Raw genomic sequence first — 22,318 nt, 5'->3', positions numbered from 1 at the left:
CCTCCACACAACAACGTGGTGTCAAGTCCAAATGGGGGGCGAAAAAGGTTTAACGAAAGTAATAAATACAGAGAACGGTCTTAAACAGGGATGTTTACTAGCCCCTATGTTATTTTCGCTTTACCTCAGTGACCTGCCAAAGCAGCTACAGCAGGGCTCAAACCTGCCTCCAAAAATAAACAATCAAAGTATCCATTTGTTGCTCTATGCAGACGACATAGTTATGTTCGATCTCACACCATTCGGTTTGCAAAATGCTCTTGACACTTTGTATCTATATTCAAATAAAAATTTCTTACTTCCTAATGTAAAGAAAACAAAAATCGTAGCATTTTCTGGAAGAAAAAAAAAACCGTCAAATACAATTGGAGGCTGGGAGATGAAAAGATCGATGAAGAAATAGAATATACATATCTCGGCAGGATTCTTTCAAAGAATCTAACAAACACAAAGCATATAGATAAATTAACAAAGAAATCTGATCTACACGCCGGAGCACTCTCACGACTCTATAGTGCCACGGGGAGCAGGCACTTTTCCTCATTACTGAAAATATATAAAGTGAAAATCCCTGCGGTCCTCTCTTATGCTACAGAATATATACCTTTAAAGCAATGGGGCTTCATGGATCGACAAGAGGGGAAAATACTGAAAAGAATGATGAAGGTCCCAGCTGCTACACCAGTACAGGTTCTAAGGTTAGAATTTGGAATAACAAGTGCTTACGCCACGGCTGTGGCCAACATTATTAGGTGGGCCTACAATCTCCTCCATGCAAAGGAGGGGACACTCAGGTTTTTACTACAAAAGGAAACCTTTGATACAGAAGCAACTAAACAAACTTTCTCAGGGAATATGTCAGCTGCATTTCAAATGGCTGAAATTACTACAGAAATATTACTTACCTGGTCTGTATCACAACTAAAACTTTTTCTTAAATGTTTTACACCAAGGTTGAGTTTTGACCTGGACTACGCGCATATCAGAAAACTAAAAACTTTTAAACCATATACTGAACTCATAGAATATAAACATATCCAGCCTTATATTTTGTTGTCCCTAACTCATAGTGTAAGGAGGGTGATCTTGATGTTACGATTAGGGATCCTACCTGTCCAATCTCATACATCTAAATGGTCGGCTGGGGAAACTAACCATCTTTGCTCGTTATGTCAAGGAGGCGAGCAAGCTGTGGAGCATTTATTATTTGTCTGCCCAAACTCTAAAGTTGTAGTAGCTCGTGCTTCATATATTGACCCTATTTACCGAACCTGCAGGCTAACAAAGGAAAAAGAACTATTAGCAGTGGGCAAATTGCCTCCGAACGAATTTGTCTGTTATAATTTGTATAAATTTTTTAAAACTATGTTGCTTTTATATTAATTTGTGATGTATACTTTTGTGGTCCTCTGTTGAGTACCAAAACAAATAAAAACTTTTGACTTTGACTTTGTAAGCACCTAAGAGAAATAATGTAGCAACTCTTTTCTTAGGAAAAGGTCAGGATAATATGGCAAAGTGAGCTAAAGACTGATGATGGGTAAAACCCAGATCTGTGACTGGGGGTGAGTGTCTGAAAAGTTTTAGCGCTCCGTCCATCATCTCCTTGTGTTTGCTTTGTCCGCCCTAAGTTGGCAGGGTATGCCCAGACATGGGTCCCTTGCTCATTTTGCCACTGGATTCAAGATAGCCTGGCTGATGAAGGGTGTTACCCAGAAACCGGTCCCAGGATGCTTGTTTCCGGTTCAATAAAGACCTGGCTTGGCAGTTCGGGCTGGACTGTTCCCATGAGGCACAGGGTCAAGACTGATTTGCATATAGTTGGGTCTGAACTGAGGTGGCGAAGTAAGCTAAAGAATATTGATGGATGTAACCCAGATCTGTGATTGGGGGTGAGTGTATGAAAAGTTTTAGATCTCCATCCATCATCTCCTTGTGTTTACTTAAGTGAATAAGGTAAGCACCAAAGAGAAATAATGTAGCAACTCCATTCTTAGGGAGAGGTCAGGATAATATGCGGACACCTACACACTTCGTTGCAGCCTAATCTTTCTAATGTTTGTTTTACGAAAGATAGCCATGTAATTAGTAAAGGATTTTCCAGGCCAAGAAAGTCTAGTAGGATCATGCACTAAATGTGGATTAGACCATGAAAATATTGGGGAACAGCTTATTTTGTCCTCTAAAAAAAAATTCAAGCTTTTCTACTGGTGGGCGGAAAAGGGACATTTCAAAACTCTATTTTCTCCACTTGCAACAAATGTACCATGGCATAACTCAAACCTCTCACCTCGCGTGTCACCACAGAGACATTCTGTATGGAGCAAGCATTGAAGGAATGCGAATGGCCCCTTAAGAAACTAAGAATCCCATCAATAATTTTTACAACATTTGCAGATTTTATGGTCAACTGTGTTCCCCTATTTATATACGAGCCAAAAGTAACAGAACCTTAAGAAAAATAAATAACACTCCCAAGCACAGACCACCATTAATAATAGCCTTCGGACAAGAGTTCTAAGGGCCAACAGTCAGGATCTTAGATGTACTACATTTGTTTTTAGGCCAAGATAAAATTCAACATACTTCGCCACTAAGGGTTGACCCAGGAAATCAGAACGAAGTCATCAGAATATGATAGTAACTGAATTAATGCATTATTAATTCAGGGGGCCTCTGATACAATAGCACCAAGTTAAGCTCATAAAGTATGTATATACATAGAGAATATCAAAGTAGCCAGCACACATCCCTATTAGCTTGCAGAAATAATTTCACTGTCTGCAACAAAGTCACCAAACCCACCTCACCTTCCAAATCTAAAGGGCCAACTACAAGTCTACAAGGCTGAGTGCAGATAACAGGTTCATTAAAGCTAGCTGTGCTAATCCTCCATGGATTTACTTTTTAAAGAAACGTTATTGTTATTTCCCATTATAAACAGTTACCTGTTATACATCACAGTACATGGTGAGACTTCACCCCATTGTAAAAAGCAGCTGCATAAGTGCATGCATTGTAGGCTCATCTCGATGAATGTTTCATTGCGGTTTACGGGCGTGCACCAACTTTGTATGCGTGAGTAACTGTCCGGTGAGTACTTGGCAATCCTCGACTAGTAGTACCCACAAAAGAGAGACAAGGGATAATAGTTTCTCTAGTTCCCTTATTCACATATCAAGCCCACATAGCAGAGAAACCTATATTGCATCAATGTTGGACCTCGTCTGTATTTAAAGTGTTAACAGATCAAGTTCCTTTTCTAATCAGATTAGGGTTTGGCGCCGATATATTGATGATGTATTGATCATCTGGAGAGGAGATAGAGATTCTGTGGAAGCATTTTTATCCTGGTTGAACAGCAGGAATCCTTTTCTATTTTTTACTGGGACTATCACAAAGGAATGTCTCCCTTTTTTGGATTTGAACATCATACCAAAAGAAGGAAAATTAATCAGCAATGTGTTCCACAAGCCTACCGATAGGAACAACTTGCTCTCATTCAAGAGCTTTCATCTCCGTTCGCTCCGGGAAAACTTGCCCTACGGGCAATTCCTGCGACTCCGCCGGAACTGTTCTCAAATATCGGACTATAAAAGAGAAGCCGATGTTCTCAGTGAAAAATTGAGCCAGCGGGATTATCCTAAAAGGGTAATAAAAAAGGCCTGCAAAAGGGCAAGAAACTGTAATAGAGAAGCCCTTCTGGAAACTAACATGAAAGAAAGAGTTGAGAAAAGTATCTGCGTTACAACATTCAACACAGCATCTGATCATATGAAGAAGATCATACAGAAGAACTGGGGGATTTTGAATTCCAATGGGCTAAATCAACCTTTACCCCTTTTCTCATTTAAGAAAAGTGCCAGCATAAAAGATATGATAGTACACACACGGCCTAGAAACATGGAAAAAACTGTTACCTCTAGAGAGAACTTGGGCGCTACCACCAGTAGAAGGCCACTATGCTTGTGGCTACTGCAAAGCCTGCCCGTACTCTATGAATGGAAGAGAAATTGACATTGGCCTAAAAACACCTTGGGAGAGAAGAAAACACACGTCATGTAACACTCGAAATTTTATTTATCTCCTGAAGTGCCCTTGTAATATGTTATACGTGGGCATGACCACAAGGAAAGTCAAGACCCGCATCCTAGAACACATGAGTACGATTAGGTGCGGGAAAACAAACACCAGAATGACAGCACACTATCAGGAAAAAGGCCACAATGAGAAAGATCTCCAATGGACGGTGTTAGACAAACCGAACATACCAGCTGGTACTGGGAATGTGGGCGAAATTTTGATGCTAAGAGAACAACGTTGGGTGGAACGATTACGCAGCAGTATAACAGGCCTGAATGATCAAATACCCTGGTTCCAATTACATGGCATGCTGACAAAATAAAATGAGTCATAAGAAGTTTATTGCGACAAAATATATTGATGTGCACTTGGCCTATAGACTCACGTTACCCAGTAGCACGAAGGACTTGTTCTCACACTGTATCTAGGATGACAATACATTAAGTTTTAAACAGCATCTTCACTATATTGTGTTTTCCTTTCACCCTCCTTCCACCTGGCTATAAGGTTAATAAAATTATCTTCTGAGGAGAAAAAATATAATTTTATATTTTTACACCCAATGCATTTTCTTATTAATAACATCAATAAAGATTTTTCGATCTGGGTGTTTGTTTTATAATAGGATAAATTAGGTAAGCAGTCCATAAAAAACAGAACTACTATGCAAATATAAGTTTAAATATATCCCGTGATTTGAATCATGAAATACCGCTGCTGGTATTTTCCGATCTGTTCGTTTTTTCTACATCTGACTCTAATGCCAAGAAAAGCGAACGATTACGATACTATGACCTTAGTAATAGAATACCCTTTTAGTTAGCATGAGAGGGCATCCGTTAAGTGAAATACAACATTCACTCTTCTAAGATGGCGCCCACGTAAAATAAAATAACGAGACGTGCGCAGGTATTCCTATCACTATGTTCAGTGGCATTCAGGAAGTAGGACCGACACGCGAGGGAAAACAGGGTATATAGAAACGGCGTTTTGTGCAAGCACTGCATCGGCGGTGGACTGCGAAAGTTGGAGCACAAGACAAGTCGTTCTCTTGTGACTAGTAAGTAAATATCCGGGAGCAAGGGACTGCGTGTAGAACCTAATGCTAACAATTGAGGGGATATAAGAATGGATGTAAATAAAATCCAGAGCCTGACCTTTTAAATACTAATGCGCTCATTAACATCTACAGTGTGACGGCGAGAGAACCTGCCCCACACAGTCCTGGGTTAAGAGCAGTTCTCTTAAACTCGTGTAAGTAAGAACCCATAGATGTTTTTTTTGATATAATATATGAAAGAAATGTTGATGCGAGTTCTGTGGCACTATGTGTGTTTTGTTAAACCACATATTTTAAGTGTGTGCAAAACCTTAGTGGATGGTACACAAAAGGTTTTTAATGGCTGCGTGTAAGTGAGAAGATGACGTGAGACTCTGTGAAAAACCAGTAGAATGAGTCACATAGATATCCTGATGGTTGGTTATACACTCATGTTAGACACTCATGGAGTACCTTATGTGTGTTTACTTCCTTAGGTATCTGTTTCCCCACAGAATTCTGGCGAGGGGGACATACAAGGTGGAACAGATTTGTCCATTTCGAAAAAAAATTATTAAGGTGATATTCAGCCGACTTGGGGGAGGATTGGAGAACAGGGACCAACACCCCGATGAAAGCCTAAAGCCACCCAGTTGGAGGGATCCAAAAAAGGCAGAAACATGTTGGTAGAAGCAGAGGGGATTGAGCGATCATAATTTCCCTATATATACCCCCATTATCTTATTTTAATCCAGCCAGAGTTTTCCCTATAGAATAAAGTAGAAACTGGGAAACCTCTAGCCTGTTTTATTTCACTTTACTGCTAAGTTTGGTCCTGTCAGTGTGGGAAGAATTAATCCCGCCATATATGTTTTGTATGTTTTCCTTTCCATTTAATCTTGCAAGTGTCTTGTGTGTAGAATCACCCCCACCTTTTTTTATTTTACTACCCTTACCACCTGTCTTCGTCAAAAAAATCTTACGCTCCACCTAGAGTGTTGGATTGCGCCTAGGTGTCTGATGTGGCCCAATGATGAAGCATGACACCGCAAGGTGTGTGAGGGAAGTTTTAAGACACTTGCGGACCTCCCTCTGGTGTTTCTGTTGAGTCTTGTATGTCAATCCTCGACTAGTGACGGGAATTTCATTCGAGTAACAGTGTGGAAAAATGACTAACCTTTTCTATACCTACTCTGTCCCAATGTTGTAGGTCTTGAAGGACAAATTACTTAACTTAGAATATCCAAGGCTGGCTGGATCAGGAAACCTTTGCTCGAGCTATACCCTTGCGCCTGTTTGGTGGTATCGGCCGGCTCCACGTGACGTAGTTGGCATCGTTCACACCAGAATTGATATACGCGTTACCTATATAGGTGCCACATCGGCGTGCGGACATCAGTTACTTTTAACGAATTTGCTTGCCATGAGCACGGATGCATTAAGTGCACTGACAGTGGTGTGTATAGAACAACTAGGGCCCTGAAAGGGATCAGCCCTGACCTGACAAACCAGTCTGCCTTGTGGGGTGGATGGGGGAGGCTCTGTGAGGAATCTGTGGCTAAATTAGGTCTCTACCAGATGAAGTCTCTACCAGATAAGGCGTAAAGTAAAGTAACTCGTCCATCTGATCGAGACATCTAGCCGCAGATTCCTTAACTTAGAATAGATACCCCCGCACTACCACTAGCAAGGGACTGCAGACAAGTTTACACCAGGAAGTCCTGTAGGAAGAGCAGCCAAAAAGGCCATCCTTGCAGACTTGACTGTCCAGGAAGTAGTACTTGGTGAATGTGTGCAGTGATGCCCTTGTTGCTGCCTGACATATGCCAAAGACTGGATCACCATGTTGCAACGCATTGGTCGCAGTCTAAGCCCTTGTAGAATGAGCTCATAAGACTTCACGAGGCTGTTTCTTGGCCAGAGTATAGCAAATGTTGACCTACCGCAAGATAGTCAACTTCTGCAGGGTACGATCTTTCTTCAATCCAATGTACGCCAAGAAGAGTTGGTCTTCAACTCGGAACTCTTTAGTGCGGTCAACGTAGAAAGACGCTCTTTTTGGGTCCATATGTTTGAGCTGCTCCTCCTCTTTAGAGGGGTGCAGAGGAGCATAGAAAGTGGGCAAGGTGACTAATTGCCCCACGTGAATGGTGTTACCACTTTCAGTAAGAAAGAGGCCCTAGTGCGAAGCAACAATTTATCAGGGAAAATGGTCAGGTAAGGAGGCTTTGATGATAGAGCCTGCAATTCACTCACCCTCCTGGGGGAAGTTATTGCGACTAAAAAGGTTGTTTTGATGGAAAGCAGATGGAGGGGCAGTTGAGCAGAGGTTCGAACGGAGAGCACATTAGGAAGGTGAGAACCAAATTAAGGTCTCACTGAGGAATGATAAATGGGGCAGGCCGGAATATATTTACAGGCCCCTTAAGAAATCTATTTACAATAGGGGAATTTTAATAAGGAGGGTTGGTCTGGCAGCCACAAGAAGGCAGAAAGGGACGAAGGGTACCCTTTGAAAGTACCCAGAGCAGAGCCCTGTTGGGCAAGGGTCAAAATAAAGAGAAGGATTTGAGAGTGGGAAGCAGAAAGAGGATAAATACAGTGTTCTGTACAATATTTTACAAATTTCTGCTTCCTGCAGGCTGGCTGCTAAAATCACATCACAGACTTCGGGAGGAAGATCAAATATTGTCAACTGCCACAATATGCCTGTATATTTTAAACACTACATTTTTTTTTTTATTGCACTAGCCAAGGAAGTAAGAGTTGCTATGTTTTAACTAAGCTTAACCATTGCAGCGAAGAGGAGGAGGTAAAATATAAAATGCTGTAAAAGCAAGGCAAAAGACATGCATGTTGATTAAAAACATTCACTGCTACTTATCAGCAAATGAATGGCTTAATTTAGGACCCAACTCTTGAATGTTGAGGGATAACGGTTTGGTTTTCTTGGAGAATGGAGGGGCATTCCAAGGCATGTCTGTGAGACTTTCCCCCCAGGTGTTTTCTTAGTTCACCATTAAACAGTCTTTAGACTAATATCCACAGCCAATAGGCATCATGTGGCAATCATTGGTGGAATGGGAAGTCCATGAACAGAATCAAGAATATATATTTTTTTATTAATGAGTAAAATGCACATGGAGCAAACAAGTTTCAGCTGTTTGTCCAATAAATCATCCATTGCATTGGCGTGCATCTAACCCATTAAGATATACACAGGATTACTAAATTTACTTTGGGGTAAACCTCCTTTGAGAGGTGCATAATAAGCATGTCAATTGTGGAATTTGAATTAAAATGAACCATAAACCAATGTCATCCAGGATGTAGTTCTTGCTTTACACAATTGTTTTAGGTTTGTGAACCATGACACACCTTTTCACAAGGAATAGTGTTGGAATGCAAGTGGTAGGATATTCATCGTTAGAAGTGGACTGCAGTTGTTTTTCAAACACAAACCTAAGTAAAAACTGTTTTTGTATGCAGTATGGTTCAAAACCTTTTGTACTATAAGCAGGCTGCCTAGGATAAGCAAACCCTTCCATGTTTTCCAAGCGGTAAACCACCTAGATACAGAAACTATGCATCTTTATGGAATTTCCAAAATGAATCTTTGCTGAAACTACACTTAACATTTCTGCAGTTGTGTCCATTCTTTTTTGCACAAGATACTGTATGTGAACCAACACTTTTAATATTACTTCAACTGTGATGACCATAAGAGAACGAAAATAATAAGATAATGCGTTTGAGAAACTGATTTTCCTGTTATTTTTGAGGTACTTATATTTCCAATAATCGGAAATTTGTGAAAAGGGGGCCAGGAAGGATCAAGAGGGATTCGTCAAAGCCTGAAGGTGAGGTAGTATTTAAGACTAGGAACAAAAGGTGTTCAGCACAACAAAATGGAGTATAGTATTTCAGCAAAATAGAAAACAATAAGTCTTCTCTCAAGCATTCCTGAAGGGGTGTACCCTTGACCAAATACTAAACCCTGAGCAATTATCTTTTTGGAACTGGATTTCTCACAAGCCCCAGAGCTAGGCTCAGTTTCCCTACATTTGGTACATGAATCCAAGTAACTATTTAAGAGTCTGGTCCCTGCTGGGAGATAACTATTCCTGCCACAGACGTCAACTTGTGATGATGCAAAATCCAAACAGAACTGTGTGTAAGTGCAGTTACAGAAGATGTACACTATATCACCGCCCTATAACTGGCTTTGCTTTTAATGTTTCACCAAGGGCTTCTGAACATTGGTTAAGATGCTTCTGAAATTCCTCTGGATGCAATATTTATATCTCCTTGATAACGTTATATAAATTGAAGGCACAGTCTGTTTTTAATGTGCAGAGGCAGCGTGTAGGTGAGCCTTCTCTATTGCACTACAGAGCATGCTTATACCAGTACTAGATTTCACAAAGAGTTTCTATATCGAATGCTCCGTAAACTAACCTGAATCTTTAACACATTAAATATAATATGTTTGACTGTTACCAGGAGAATTAGCAAATCTTTAGCTGCAGTGGCTTGCAGTTGCTGATGAACTGTTATTGAGGGCTTTCAACATTAAAAAAAGTATACTGCTTTTGATCGGTTGTATACTAACCAAGTCTGAATCCAAGTGAAATGCCGTTGACAGGTGTCCAGAGTTGTATTGTTCTGCAGGGCGGCAGTCAACCACAAAAAACCTTACACCCTCCTGCAAGAAATAAAGACACTTTACAGTTTTGCCATAAATTTACTGGCACACAGATATACGTTTTAAATATCCAAGAAAATGCGCATGGTCTATTTATTAGAATTATGATCCAGTCAACTCATTTTGCCTTACTATCTTTTTCGTCTCTAAAAAGTAGTTTAATAAATGGATACAAGCATACCAAGTTAAAGGAGAGAATTACTTGAATGCCCTCATGACCTAGCGGGATAGCTACGTAGCACGCAAAGTTTGCAAGCATGTAAAATGAACAAAAGAACAATTCAAAGTTTCTCAACTTTATTTGAGGCAGCTGATGTTTTGTGCCAATAATAGCTCACACTAAGCTGCTGCTTTTAACATCTGCTCGACGAAAGCAACTGTATATCAAGCAATTGCTGTAAAAAAAATGTGATGGCTTAAATGCAAATAACGAACATCTGCTCAAGGAAAAGGTAGTACAACACAGGACAATGACATTTTCCCCAAGCAAAAGTTGAAACAAACATATGTATAGGAGGACTGAAATCATGAAAATTACTGATGTACCTGTGAAATGAGGAATACTTAAATAGTAGCCTCAATATAAACAAGCATTGGCAAAGCTAATAGGTATTGTCTATGCAAGAGCTATTGGCTTTGCCAATATGTTTTAGCAATGTTGTATACCAGCGTGGCTGCTGTTCGGCAATGCTACAAGTTAGTGTCATAAAGGAGAGTGGCATTGTTGTGTAGTTTCCATTCTACAGTAGGAACTGCACGTTTGTGGTCAGCATAATCATTGGGAAGGTGCCAGAATGATTCCGAGCACCCCCTCAGGAAATGCTGTCCTATAGACCAGCTGGCTCACCGAGTGGGAAAACATGGCGGCCGGCTAGGTAGCGGGTCGCGGATGTCCGGAGCAGTGGTGGTGTCGAAGTGAGACTTGCGGTCAGTTGTCAGTAATTCTGGAGGGCGCACATACTTTGGTGCAAGCAGGGATTGTTGAGCTCCCAAAACGAGTTATCGAGCGATCCTGGAGGCCGTTCGTCGGCCGGTGTTTGGAGACTCGCAGCGGATGGCGGAGAACTCGGCTCTGCAAGCCGCCGAGAGTGAGGGGGCGGAGTCGCGTCATTTGCCGGCAGGGAGCTGGGAGAGAGCGGCGCAAGGAGTCAGCAGGGGATGCCGAGTGCTGGCGAAAATTGGAACGCCAACAAGCGGAGGCAGAGGACGAGGAGTGGAAGCCCTAACGAACACCCCCCCCCCCCCCCCGCTTTTTTGCTGGGGAGTGAAGCTGGCGAGGAAGCCGAGCAGCGAGTTAAGGAGGTTGGTCGGAACACTGATACTGAGCAAGCAAGCAAAGGGCTGGAAGAGGGGGGCAAAACAAGATACCAATTGAGGAGTAACAGACTGGAGGGACAGGGAGGTTTGGTGGGTTTAAACAAAGTTGATAAAACTCAAGGGGACTTGATTTCTTATCCGTTAGAGTTTAAGAAGGGTGCTAAAAAGGGTGCGTCAAAAGAAGAGGCTACTTCTAAGCCCGCTTCTTACAAAGCTAAGGACTCCCCATCGAGGAAAGAGAGAAAAAAGAGACAGAAAAAAGAAAAAGCTGGTCTCAAGCCCCCAATAACCCCTTTGCTTAATTCATATTTCAAGCCAGTCCCAAAAGTCCTGGTGCTGAAGCCTGATTCTATCTCTCAATCTCAACCTAAGGTTGGCAAGTGGGTCTAATTGGATGAGTCAGCTGATCATTCTATAGAAAAGGAACGGGAGCAGGAACAGGACTGGTCAACCCTCTTAACACCAAACCCCTTCCAGGTTCTTGTAACAGAGATGTAGGCAGATAAGGGGGAAGTTATTAGTGTGGACGCGGAGGCATCCATTGAGCAGAGATTTCAATCCACTTCACCAGACTCATTAGCTGAAAGTTTAACTGTTGTCTCTGCTGAGCTGGAAGATAATGCGAGAGAGGATATATTCACAAGGCAAGATGATATTATGATTAGTGGAAAAACGCTGATTTCCTCAGAAGAATCTGGTTCACGACAGCAAGAGAGATTTGCAACAACAGATGTGTCTGTTATGGAGTTGTTAAGGAAATTGGAACAAGACATTCATCTAGGATTTGAAGCCTCCAAAAGGAATCAGGAGCGCATAAGCGCCACATGTACATTGTTAGAAGATAAGATTGACAAATTAACTATACGTACAGGAGAGATGGAATCAGAGATGAAAGTTGTACAGGGAAGAGTTCTGGATAATCGCAAAGAGATAGAGAAGCTATACTCTAGAGACAGAGAATTGGATGAAAGAGTAGAAAGGTTGGAAAACATGCAAAGGCGCAACAACTTAAAAATTCTTAAACTTCCAGAAGGAAAGGAGGGTGCGGATATAAAGAGCTTTGTAGTGCAGCTATTGAAGAAGGAATTATCATTAGTTGAAACTGAGGAAATGTTGACCCGAGATATTCAACCAGTACATCGCGATCCCTTTAGGTTGAACCCAGATCGTGCTAAGCCAAGAAAAATTCTGATTAATTTTGCGACATATTCGCTAAAAGAAAAAATTCTGTCACTTGCTCTTAAGAAAAAGTCGATAATGATAGACGGAATAACAGTAGACATTAGGTCGGATTTGTCTCCAGCCACAGCAAATAGGCAATGGGAATTGGGAAAACGATTGATACCCTTAAGAGAGATAGGAGCCACGGCCCAGCTAAAATTTCCTGCTTTTTTAAAAGTAATGTGGCACAATAAGATGTATACATTTCGTACAGTTGAAGAGGTAGACGCCTTTCTGGATGTCACTCACGATGGATAGAAGTAGAATACTGACCGTGTATACATAAAATAGTAGCAAGAGACATCACCACTGTGACATCCACTGGCCTAGGCCATGGGAGTTATGGTTGGGTTTTCCGGGGAGGGAAATGGTTGTGAGGGGAGGGGAGGGAGAGGGTCAAGGGAGAAAATAAAAAAAAATATTCCTCATGAGCTGCCTTACTGTCACATAATTAGAAGGGAAATTTGGGCAATGTATGATGAGCAGGATTACTAATAAGGAGCTAAGGTTCCTTACATGGAATGTGAATGGTCTCCGGGTTAAATCAAGGAGATTACTAATTTTGAAATATTTAGAAGATTCACCAGCTCAGGTGATCATCTTGCAAGAGACACATTTAACACAAAAGGAAAGTAAGGAGATATTTAGTACTCAAAAGTGGATTGCAAATGCTATTTTTACATCTCAAGATTTGGTTACAAAAGGGGTGGCTATTTTGATTAGAAAAGGAGCGGATATAGTAGTTGAAAATAATTCAGTAGACAGTAGAGGAAGATGGGTGATTTGTAAGTTACGACTGGCGGGTGAAGTGCTCGTAATAGTCGGTTATTATGGCCCGAATGTGGACGATCCCACAATTTTAGAAAAAATTGAATTGGAGTTGCTGGAGTTTTCAGGTAAAATTATCATGGCAGGAGACTTCAATACAGTATTAGATGGCAAGTTGGATAGAACTGGCAATGTTAGGGCAATAGTAAATAGTAAAATGACTGCTAAGGTAAAGTCAGTTATGGTCCAGCAAGGGCTTTGTGATATTTGGAGATTTAAAGCAGCACAGCAGTTAGGATTTACTTTCTATAATAAAAAATATAAGCATAATTCACGGATAGATTTTTTTCTGGTAGACACTAGGTTGAAAGAGCGAGTTACAAGTGTAGAACACATAGGGGCACATTTATCAGATCACTCTGCAGTGAGTTTAAACTTAAGTTTAGAATTAGAAGAAATGAGTCCTGTTTGGAGACTAGATCGTACAATTTTAGCTGACGAAGAAGTTTTAGAAACTCTTAAAGAGGAGATACAAGTTTTTCTAGACGTAAATGTGGGTTCAGCTAAGGAGGATATAGTTTGGGAAACTTGCAAAGCGTTCATGAGAGGGAGAATGGGAGCTCAGGGTGCAAAAAAGCGAAGACTGTATTACAGCCTAGTTTCGAATTTAGAAAAAAAGATTTGAAATTGTGAAACTAGTCGAATTCCCCAGGGCGGTATCATTTCAGAGGGTTCATGGAAGAAAAAGCTCTTAGATTTAAAGGTTCAACTTACAGCAGTACTTACTCAAAGAGTTAAAGAAAGATGGGAAGCCAGCCAGTTGGCAAACTTTTCATATGGAGAGGGATGTGGCAAGTTATTAGCGTGGAAAGCCAAGAAGGACGCTATACGGAATCAAATTAAAGAGATTAAGAAATTGGGCACAGTTCAAGTCATAACAGAAAGGAAACAAATTGTAGAAGCGTTTCATGATTATTTTGTGAATGTCTATACAGAGGACCTTTGTCCAAATAAGGTAGAAATTGAGAGCTGGTTACCCCTAATAAAACCACTTGCAGCGAAGGATATGTTGGAGCTAAATAAGGAAATTACTCAAGAAGAGGTGATGAAAGTGATTAAGGAAAGTAAAAGGGGGAAAGCCCCTGGGCCAGACGGCCTCCCAGCAGAAGTATACAAAGCTTTAGGAAATACAATGGTCCCTACACTATGTCATCTGTATAATAAATTTTTTAGAGGGGAAGTAACAATTCCAAGCTCATGGAATGAGGCAACTATTGTCTTAATACTTAAACCAGGGAAATCTCCAAAGAGTTTGGATGCTTATAGGCCTATCTCACTCTTAAATTGTGACTAGAAATTATTCTCTAAAATCCTAGCTGACAGACTCGGTAAAATCATTCATAAACTGATTCATGAAGATCAAAGGGGTTTTATTAAGATGAGATACCTAAAAGAACTTACTTACTCTTTGATAGGTATGATAGACTTAGCTTCCAATTATGAATACCCCTTGGCAGTGATCGCGTTAGACGCTGCCAAGGCCTTTGATCGAGTTAATTTCGTATACCTAAAAGCACTCCTGCATTATCTTAACCTAGGAGACAAATTCACGCAGTCTATTTTTTCTTTGTATTGTGCACCGACATCCCGAGTATTGGTAAACGGAACTCTAACACTTCCTATTAGAGTAATGTGGGGTACCCGACAAGGATGCCCCTTATCACCCTTGCTTTTTAATTTATACATAGAGCCTCTTGCATGTAAAATTAGAGCTTCAGAAGAGATACCCCCTTTGTTGTGATGGACTGGTCAAAGAAACTTGGACTATATGCAGATGATATTATTGTTTATTCTTCTAATTTAGTTGGCTCTTTGGAAAATCTAGTTAAGACAACAAAGGATTTTGGCAAGATCTCCGGTTATCAGTTAAATCAAGATAAAACTGAAATAATGACTTGGAATCTTAATACGGGAGGTGTAAAAACCACAGCAGTAATGAGATATCTTGGGGTTAGGATTCCGCAAAAAATTGAAGGTTTGGCAAAAACTAACTTTGATAGAGTGAAAAAAGAAGTTGGTGACACACTAAAAGGCTGGATGAATTTACCCCTTTCAATATACGGACGATCTAATCTTGTAAAAATGGTGATTGTACCTAAAATTACTTTCTTGTTTGAGACTATTCCGTTGGGTTTTAAAAAGGAATGGCTGGTTAAGTTACAGAGTATGATAACATCATTCATTTGGGCGTCAAAGGCCTCTCGAATCTCATGGAAGAAAATAAGGAGGAGAGTAAATAAAGGAGGGTTGGCGGCTCCAGATATACAAATTTATGCATGGGCTTTTTGTTAAAAAAACTGCAGGATGCTGTTGGGTACCCTTCTTAGTTCTCAGATTGGCGGATTATTTGGAATAATGCTGAAAAGGTCGGGATATCATGAGTTTGGTTTTTTGTATAAGTTTGCAGACCCTAAATTTTTTAAAAAGGTGAGGCTTAAGACTTTGAGAGATTTGGCCGAGATATGGCATAAAATCAGGAAAATATCTAAACTGCCCTATTTTAGCTATATGGCTCCAATATGGGAGTCTCCTGGAGCTCCTTCCTGGACAAAAGACGCGCTAGCACTACATCTGAAAAAGGAACCTGCTTTGCAAAGGTGGAAAGATTTGTTTCAAGATGGCAATTTAATTTCTTGGGGTTTTTGCCAGCAAATGTGGGGTCCAGTTTTCTCAAAATACAAATACCTACAGATCCAAAGCTGGGCAAATCATTTGGAATCAGAGATCGGAACGGAAAATGACTTCGAGTTAAAATTAGAGACAGGGACCTTTAAGAAGGAAGTAGCTTTCTGGTATTGGCAAATACTAGAAATGGAGGATGGACCATTCGACCTGCCAGAGACCCTGTGGAAGGATAGCTTGCCAAGGATCGCGACAGAAGACCAATGGCAAGTAACTATGTGCATGCTATATAGAATTGTTAAACCTGCAAACCTAAGGTGAAACCTTTTATTTACCATTCACAGGGCATATTGGTCTCCGTATAGACTTTCTAAATTTAAAGATGGAGGGATTGTCGGATGTCCAAAATGTAAAGCTCCAAATGTTGATGACTTACACATGTTTGTGTCTTGCCCAAATATCAAGCAATTCTGGATTGACGTAAGTAATTCTCTCTCCAAATCTCTGAACCAATGCATTGAGGTAAGCCCTGAATTAATTATTACGGGGAGATATGATTTACAAAACAGACTTTTGAATAATAATGTTAGACTTATTTTTTATGCCATGTTGCTAGCACGTCGAGAGATATGTAAACTATGGGTCTCACCATTTAGTCCTACTTTAATGGATTGGATTTTAGCCATGAGGTACATGGCTAAGCTTGATATGTTAGACCGTTCTAAAAGAAATAGAGGATTTTGGATACCCTTCCTGTTAAATTTTGGTTGAATTACATTTATGTTAAAGTCCGATGATTAAGCCTAATGCTAAAAGTTAGTGCCATAAAGGAGAGTGGCATTGTTGTGTAGTTTCCATTCTACAGTAGGAACTGCACGTTTGTGGTCAGCATAATCATTGGGAAGGTGCCAGAATGATTCCGAGCACCCCCTCAGGAAATGCTGTCCTATAGACCAGCTGGCTCACAGTGCCATCATAGTCCCCCCCTAAACCTAGACAGGTAGCAAAAGGTTCCGAAAGCTACTGAACATGGCAACCCTGATCCCTCAGGAATCGTGGTAACTGATCTAGAACCCTTTCTGCTCAGTTACCCATGTTCTTGGTTGCTCAGACAAAGATACAAGGAATACAAAGAGGGACGTTTTCAATGTTTATTGAGTCAATGTGATTCTTGTATAAAATATATGTGCTGCGATGATCAATAGACAGAAGCAGATGAAAGTTATTAGAAGTTTCCTGTCAGTGAACAAAAAAAAAAGTTCCACCATTGTACTGAGACAATGTATATATGCAGGCATATAAACAATATAACAATCTTACGTACTCCCACAATGCGTTCCCTAACCAAAGCCTCTAGGGTTTATGTGTGTGCTGCGAAGAATCCCCGTACTGGATGTTCCAAACCCATTACCTGATGGGAATGAATGTAGGACCCCATCTTGGTCATGAGCTGGACACCCCTTGCGGAGATATGAGCAAATTGCTGGGCCGAAGCATCAGCGTGTAGAGACCTCGCAAAGACAGCAGAGGTATTCCTCTGTCAACACCTGGAAACAGATGTTTATTTACAACAAAATATAGTTAATCAAAAAGAGACTAGCTTATGCATTATGAGTTTAACAAAAAGTTTAAGGACTCAGGTATGTTTTGTCATGGGATAGGAGCACCTGGTTGGTGTGCTCATGAAGCACTCACCCACCAACCTAGTTGGTGGCATGCTTCATCATCGGGACCACCCAGTGACACCTAGCGTGTCCCGGGTGTGCTTCGACGCCTGGTTACAGCGGAGCAGGTATGTCGCTGAGTGTGCGGTGAAGAGTGTTCTGAATGTGATGTTAAAACGGCTTGGCGGGGGTCCCAGTACCCGAAGGTGAATTAGACTTTAATACCTGGGCCACCGTCAGCGGTTAAAAATAAGGCTGTTGGATGTTAGAGGCGAGTTACGACCTCCCACATCCATTGGTGAGTCAACATGTTTCAGCCAGTGCCTTATGAATATGCTGGCTTTCTTCAGGACTAAATAAAACAAGTGTATGTGAATTAACTAGTGGGTGTGTAATTCAGACTATGTGTATACACGCCCTAAAGTGTTTATCTATGTGTGAGAGGAGGATTCCCTTCTCAAAACACGCTAGTTTAAGCAGTATTATGCTCCAAGGTTGTGAAGAGGCAAGGGGTTGACCAGCTTTTCTGGGTAGGGCCTGCTCTGGACCTGTAGTGCCTCCTTCGCATACCGGTGTTTACAACAAAGGCCTTGGGCCGAAATCTCTTGCAGGCTGCCATTGTTTGTGTGTTCTAGATAGCTGTGTCTCCATGTAAACAAAAATAATAAGCACATTTGCACGTATAAGCCTTGTACATGGTGCCAAGGTGGAAAGATAATGCTCTTGCTAAGTAGTTTCTGTAGTTTACCAGGAGTTTACCAGGAAAACGAGTTCAGACTGTCACGAATGCTAATGTGTGTCAAAGGCCATTGTGTGAAAGTGAAGGCAACTTTAGGAAAAAAACTGTGTTCATGTCAAATTGAAGTGTTTCCCTCTAGGCCTAACTGGGACACATGACAGAATGGAGTGGAGAGTGGTAAAGTGTAGTGTTGTGGAGTAGCATGAAGTATTGTAGAGTAAAGCGGTGTGGAGTGGTGTTGAGTGAAGTGACGCACAGTTGAGTGTGCTGTAGTGTCAAAGTTTAGTGTTCTGGAGTAGAGCGAGTGGAGAGTCGTAAAGCAGGGTATCATGAAGTTCAGTGGATTGGTGTGTCGTAAAGGTGAGTGTCGTGGAGTGTCATAAAGTGGAGTTTCCTGGACTACAATGTTAAGGAGTAGTGTGGAGCGGAGTGCCGTGTGTCATGGAGTAGTGTTTCATGGAGTAGAGTGGGGTGTTATGCAGTGTCGTGAAGTGGACAGTCATGGAACAGAGTGGAGTGTCATGGTTTAGACTGGAGTGTTGTGGAGTGTCGTAAAGCAGAGTACCTTGGAGTGGAGTGTTGTAAAGTGGAGTCATGGAGTACAGTGGAGCCGAGTAATGGAGAGTTAGTGGAGCAGAGTGGAGTGTCAATGGAGTGGTATGTAGTAAAGTGGAGTGTTGTGGAGTTGTAGTGCTGGAGGCACTCTTTTGGTTTGACACCACGTGATGACATTTGACTACCATCTTTTTAATTGACTTTGGTGTTTCATTTTATCCTAGCCTGAATGTACGTCCTGCATATGCCTCGTTTCTTTTGAAGATTTCTTCTCTCAGTTTTAAAGTGGGTCACAGAGTAGAACAGCTTGCCAAGAACAGAACGTGTGGGATGTGCATTTGAAAGCATGAGAGAGAGAAAAAGGTGTGGAATATACATTTTGGTCTCTAAGTGCAGTGTTATGAGCAGTGGCGCACAAATGTGCATTGTGTTGTACACTGAGAGATGAAGTATATGTTGTTATAGCCCGTGGTGCACAAATGTACATTGGGAAGTATTATGAAGTTTTTTCTATTGGCTTTGACATGGCCTCATGTCATCCTGAATTCTGACTGTCTTGCTCGAGCTTTTTTGTGCGCAAAGGCAGGCCTACAGAGTGCTCAAGTTGTTTGGGTTAATCACGTTCAAGGTTGCTTTGTTTTGTTTTTGGAAAAGAGGTTGTTGAACGTACCCTCGAAGGCTTTCGTAAGATTCATTAAGATAAAGGTTGGAACATGTGAGAATGCAGAGGGAACGTGGGAACTCCTTTTGCCCTGATATGCTTGCATGGAAGGTGGCCGATTCCAGCAAGTTTCCTTGGCACGGAAGGAAAGACTCTCGAACCTTCTAGTGTGTTTTCAGACAATAAAGCTGGGGGTTGTTGAATTAGAAACTGGGATTGATTGAGCATGAACAATGGACACATCTTCAGTGCAGGCATCTGGTCGCTGAGCCTCATGGCTTTGACTGTAAGTACCCAAGTCTGGAGTGTGTCAGGATAGATTAGCACCAGGAGAAGTGTTTGGTTTTTAATTAGTGCCATTGTGATGTGTGGCCAGTGGCTATAATCAGTTGAGGTGTTTTCTTTCTGATGTGTGAATGAGTCAGAGTGCACATCCAAAGTAATCATTTGATGTATTTAGTGTATATATCTTTCTGATTTCTTTCAGGAAATCCATTATTATTTGCTTTATTTCATTTTATAAAGTGAAACCCCTTTCTATGAGTTGTTGTGTTATATGTCTCCTGCTTCGTCGTGTTTGAGCCATCGTGTGGGAGTGGTATTTTGGGAGGGCAAAGCGAGACAGGAGTAGAGTGCTATGGAGTGGCATGGAGAATTGTAAAGTGAAGTATTGGAGTAGAGTGGATTGTCGTAAACTGGAGTGTTATAGAGTGGAGTGTTATGGAGTGTTGTGGAATGTCTTAAAATAGAGAGCCTTGGAGTGGAGTGTCATAAATTAGAGTCATGGAGAAAAGTGGAGCTGAACATCGTAAAGTGGAGTATTGTAGAGTGGAGTATTGTAAAGTAGAGTGTTGAGGAGTAGAGTGGAGTGTCATAAAACAGAATATCATGAAGTGTTGTAAAGTGGAGTGTCATGGAGAACAGAAGATTTTTATGGAGTGTTGTAAAGTAGAGCCTTATGGACTGTCGTACAGTGGAGTGTTGTGATATAGGGTAGGGAGGAATGTCATGAAGTGGCATAGAGTTGAGTGGCATAGAGTGTTGTGGACTGGAGTGAAGGGAGTAGAGTATTGTAAAGTACAAGGGAGTGGAGTAGAGTGTCGTAGAGTAGAGTGTTGCAGATTTGAGTGGCATAGAGTATCGTGGAGTGGGAAAGAGCACAGTGAAGTGGCATAGAGTGGAGTGGCATAGAGCAGAATGGAGTGGCTTAGAGGATAATGTATAGAGTAGAGTGTTATAGAGCAGATTGTCGTGCAGCGGCACAGAGTGGGAGCAGTACAATGGCATAGAGTGGAGTAGAGCGTTGCAGAGTGGAGTGGAATAAAGTGGATTGGTGTAGTAAAGTAGAGTGGAGTAGTGTGTTGCAGAATAGAGTAAAGTGGCATGTGGCGTAGAGAGTTGTGCAGAGCATCATAGAGTGTTGTGGCATAGAGAACAGTGGTGCAGAGTAGACTGTCACAGATTGCAATGGCATAGAGTACAATGGTTTTGAGTAAAGTGGTGTACAGTGCATTGGCGTAGAGTACAGTGGCGTAGAGTGCAAGGGTGTAAAGTAGAGTGGTGTAGAGTCGTGCAGAGTAGCGCAGCATAGATTGCACTAGAGTGGAGTGGAGTGGAGTGGCGCAGGGTCGAGTGAGGCAGGGTGAAGTAGAGTGGCGTAGAGTAGACGTTTCAGAGAAGAATGTGGTGACAGAGTGGAGTGGTGCAGGGTAGACTACAGAGGTGTCGCGCAGAATGGCAGAGTGCAGTGGCATAAAATAGAGAGGCAGAGTGCAGCTGCATGGCAAGCAGTGGTCCAGAGTAGATTAGAGTGGGGTACAGTACAGTGGCGTAGAGTGATGCAGAGTAAAGTGACGTAGACCGTGTGTGGGGTCCTTCTACCATACAATATGGGAATGCTCTGATATACCGAAACACTGGTTGACAATACTGATGGAGCCAGAGGCCAGACTAGAGGAAGAGGGTCCACATAATCCCCAATTTGGGCTTTTGGAAGTACAGGAGAGATATAGTTGTGCCCTCCAGGGAGTTATTACTTTCCTTGCTGGGCCTAGGGGTGCCTAAGAGGGACTTGGCACAGGTGTGGGGGGTAGGAGAGGCCCCTACCAAGGGACAATTGACTGCAGAAATGGACACTTACATGGCAGCGGAAAAGGTGGTGTACGCTTTCAGGAGCTGCTCTAAGAAATATGAGAAAATTTGGTTTGATGGAGGGAGGTCTATGGCCTGGAAAGTGGGGGCTCTCAGCTGACCCTAAACTGAGTGTGGAGTGCGGACCGCCTGCCAGGGTTAGGAGTGCCTGAAGGCTGACCGATGGTTGCCTAGCTAGTCGTGGGCTCCCTCCCATACTTACATTTATGAACAATTTTGGACTTTTATGCACCGACCTAACTATGCGATGACCCGAAAAGGAGACCGTCCAAGTACTGTTGTTTTAATGTGGGTATGCTCCATTTATAAGTTTATGCATAAAATGTTACTAAAATGATTCCCCGCTGGAAAAAAGCCTACATGCACCTCCAAGCTTTGGCCAAGCTACATACCACAGACAGCGATGATGTGCAGCCACCAACATGAGCTTTATCCAGTTGAAAAAGTACTATTATGCAGTTTCTGTAATCTATCAGAAATCATACAGAGAGAGTCGGTTTTGGGTCAGCCTACTTCAATTAGTGGGGGGCTTTCATGGCTTACCATTTCTTAGATGGACTGTTTATCAAGACCATGGCTTTTGTGGGCTGTTACATCATCCTATTCATGTTCCCTTTGGGTTTTGATGATGGGCTCAAAGCAGTCTTTTTTTTTTTTAGTGCAAAAGTGACATCGCTGAGGAGGCTGATGGTGCCGGTATCCCACCGGTAAATATTCTGGCCCTCTCTTGTAA

At 41.7% G+C, this 22,318-nt stretch overlaps 1 protein-coding gene across 6 annotated transcripts in view; it reads right to left on the bottom strand.

Moving 5' to 3' along the window:
- The window catches only part of TBC1D23 (TBC1 domain family member 23), a 714,314-nt gene that overhangs the window by 421,395 nt on the left and 270,601 nt on the right, over positions 1-22,318 (bottom strand). For all 6 annotated transcript variants that reach the window (XM_086934466.1, XM_086934463.1, XM_086934462.1 and 3 more), the window contains exon 10: positions 9,735-9,827. In XM_086934466.1, the coding sequence (XP_086790592.1) occupies positions 9,735-9,827 (93 nt within the window). The remainder of the gene's footprint in view (positions 1-9,734; positions 9,828-22,318) is intronic.

Source organism: Lissotriton vulgaris, chromosome 8 (assembly GCF_964263255.1).
Source record: "Lissotriton vulgaris chromosome 8, aLisVul1.2, whole genome shotgun sequence".
In the NCBI taxonomy this organism is placed as follows: domain Eukaryota; kingdom Metazoa; phylum Chordata; class Amphibia; order Caudata; family Salamandridae; genus Lissotriton; species Lissotriton vulgaris.
Note: the sequence above shows the minus strand (reverse complement) of the source record. Positions and strands in the feature narration are given on the sequence as shown.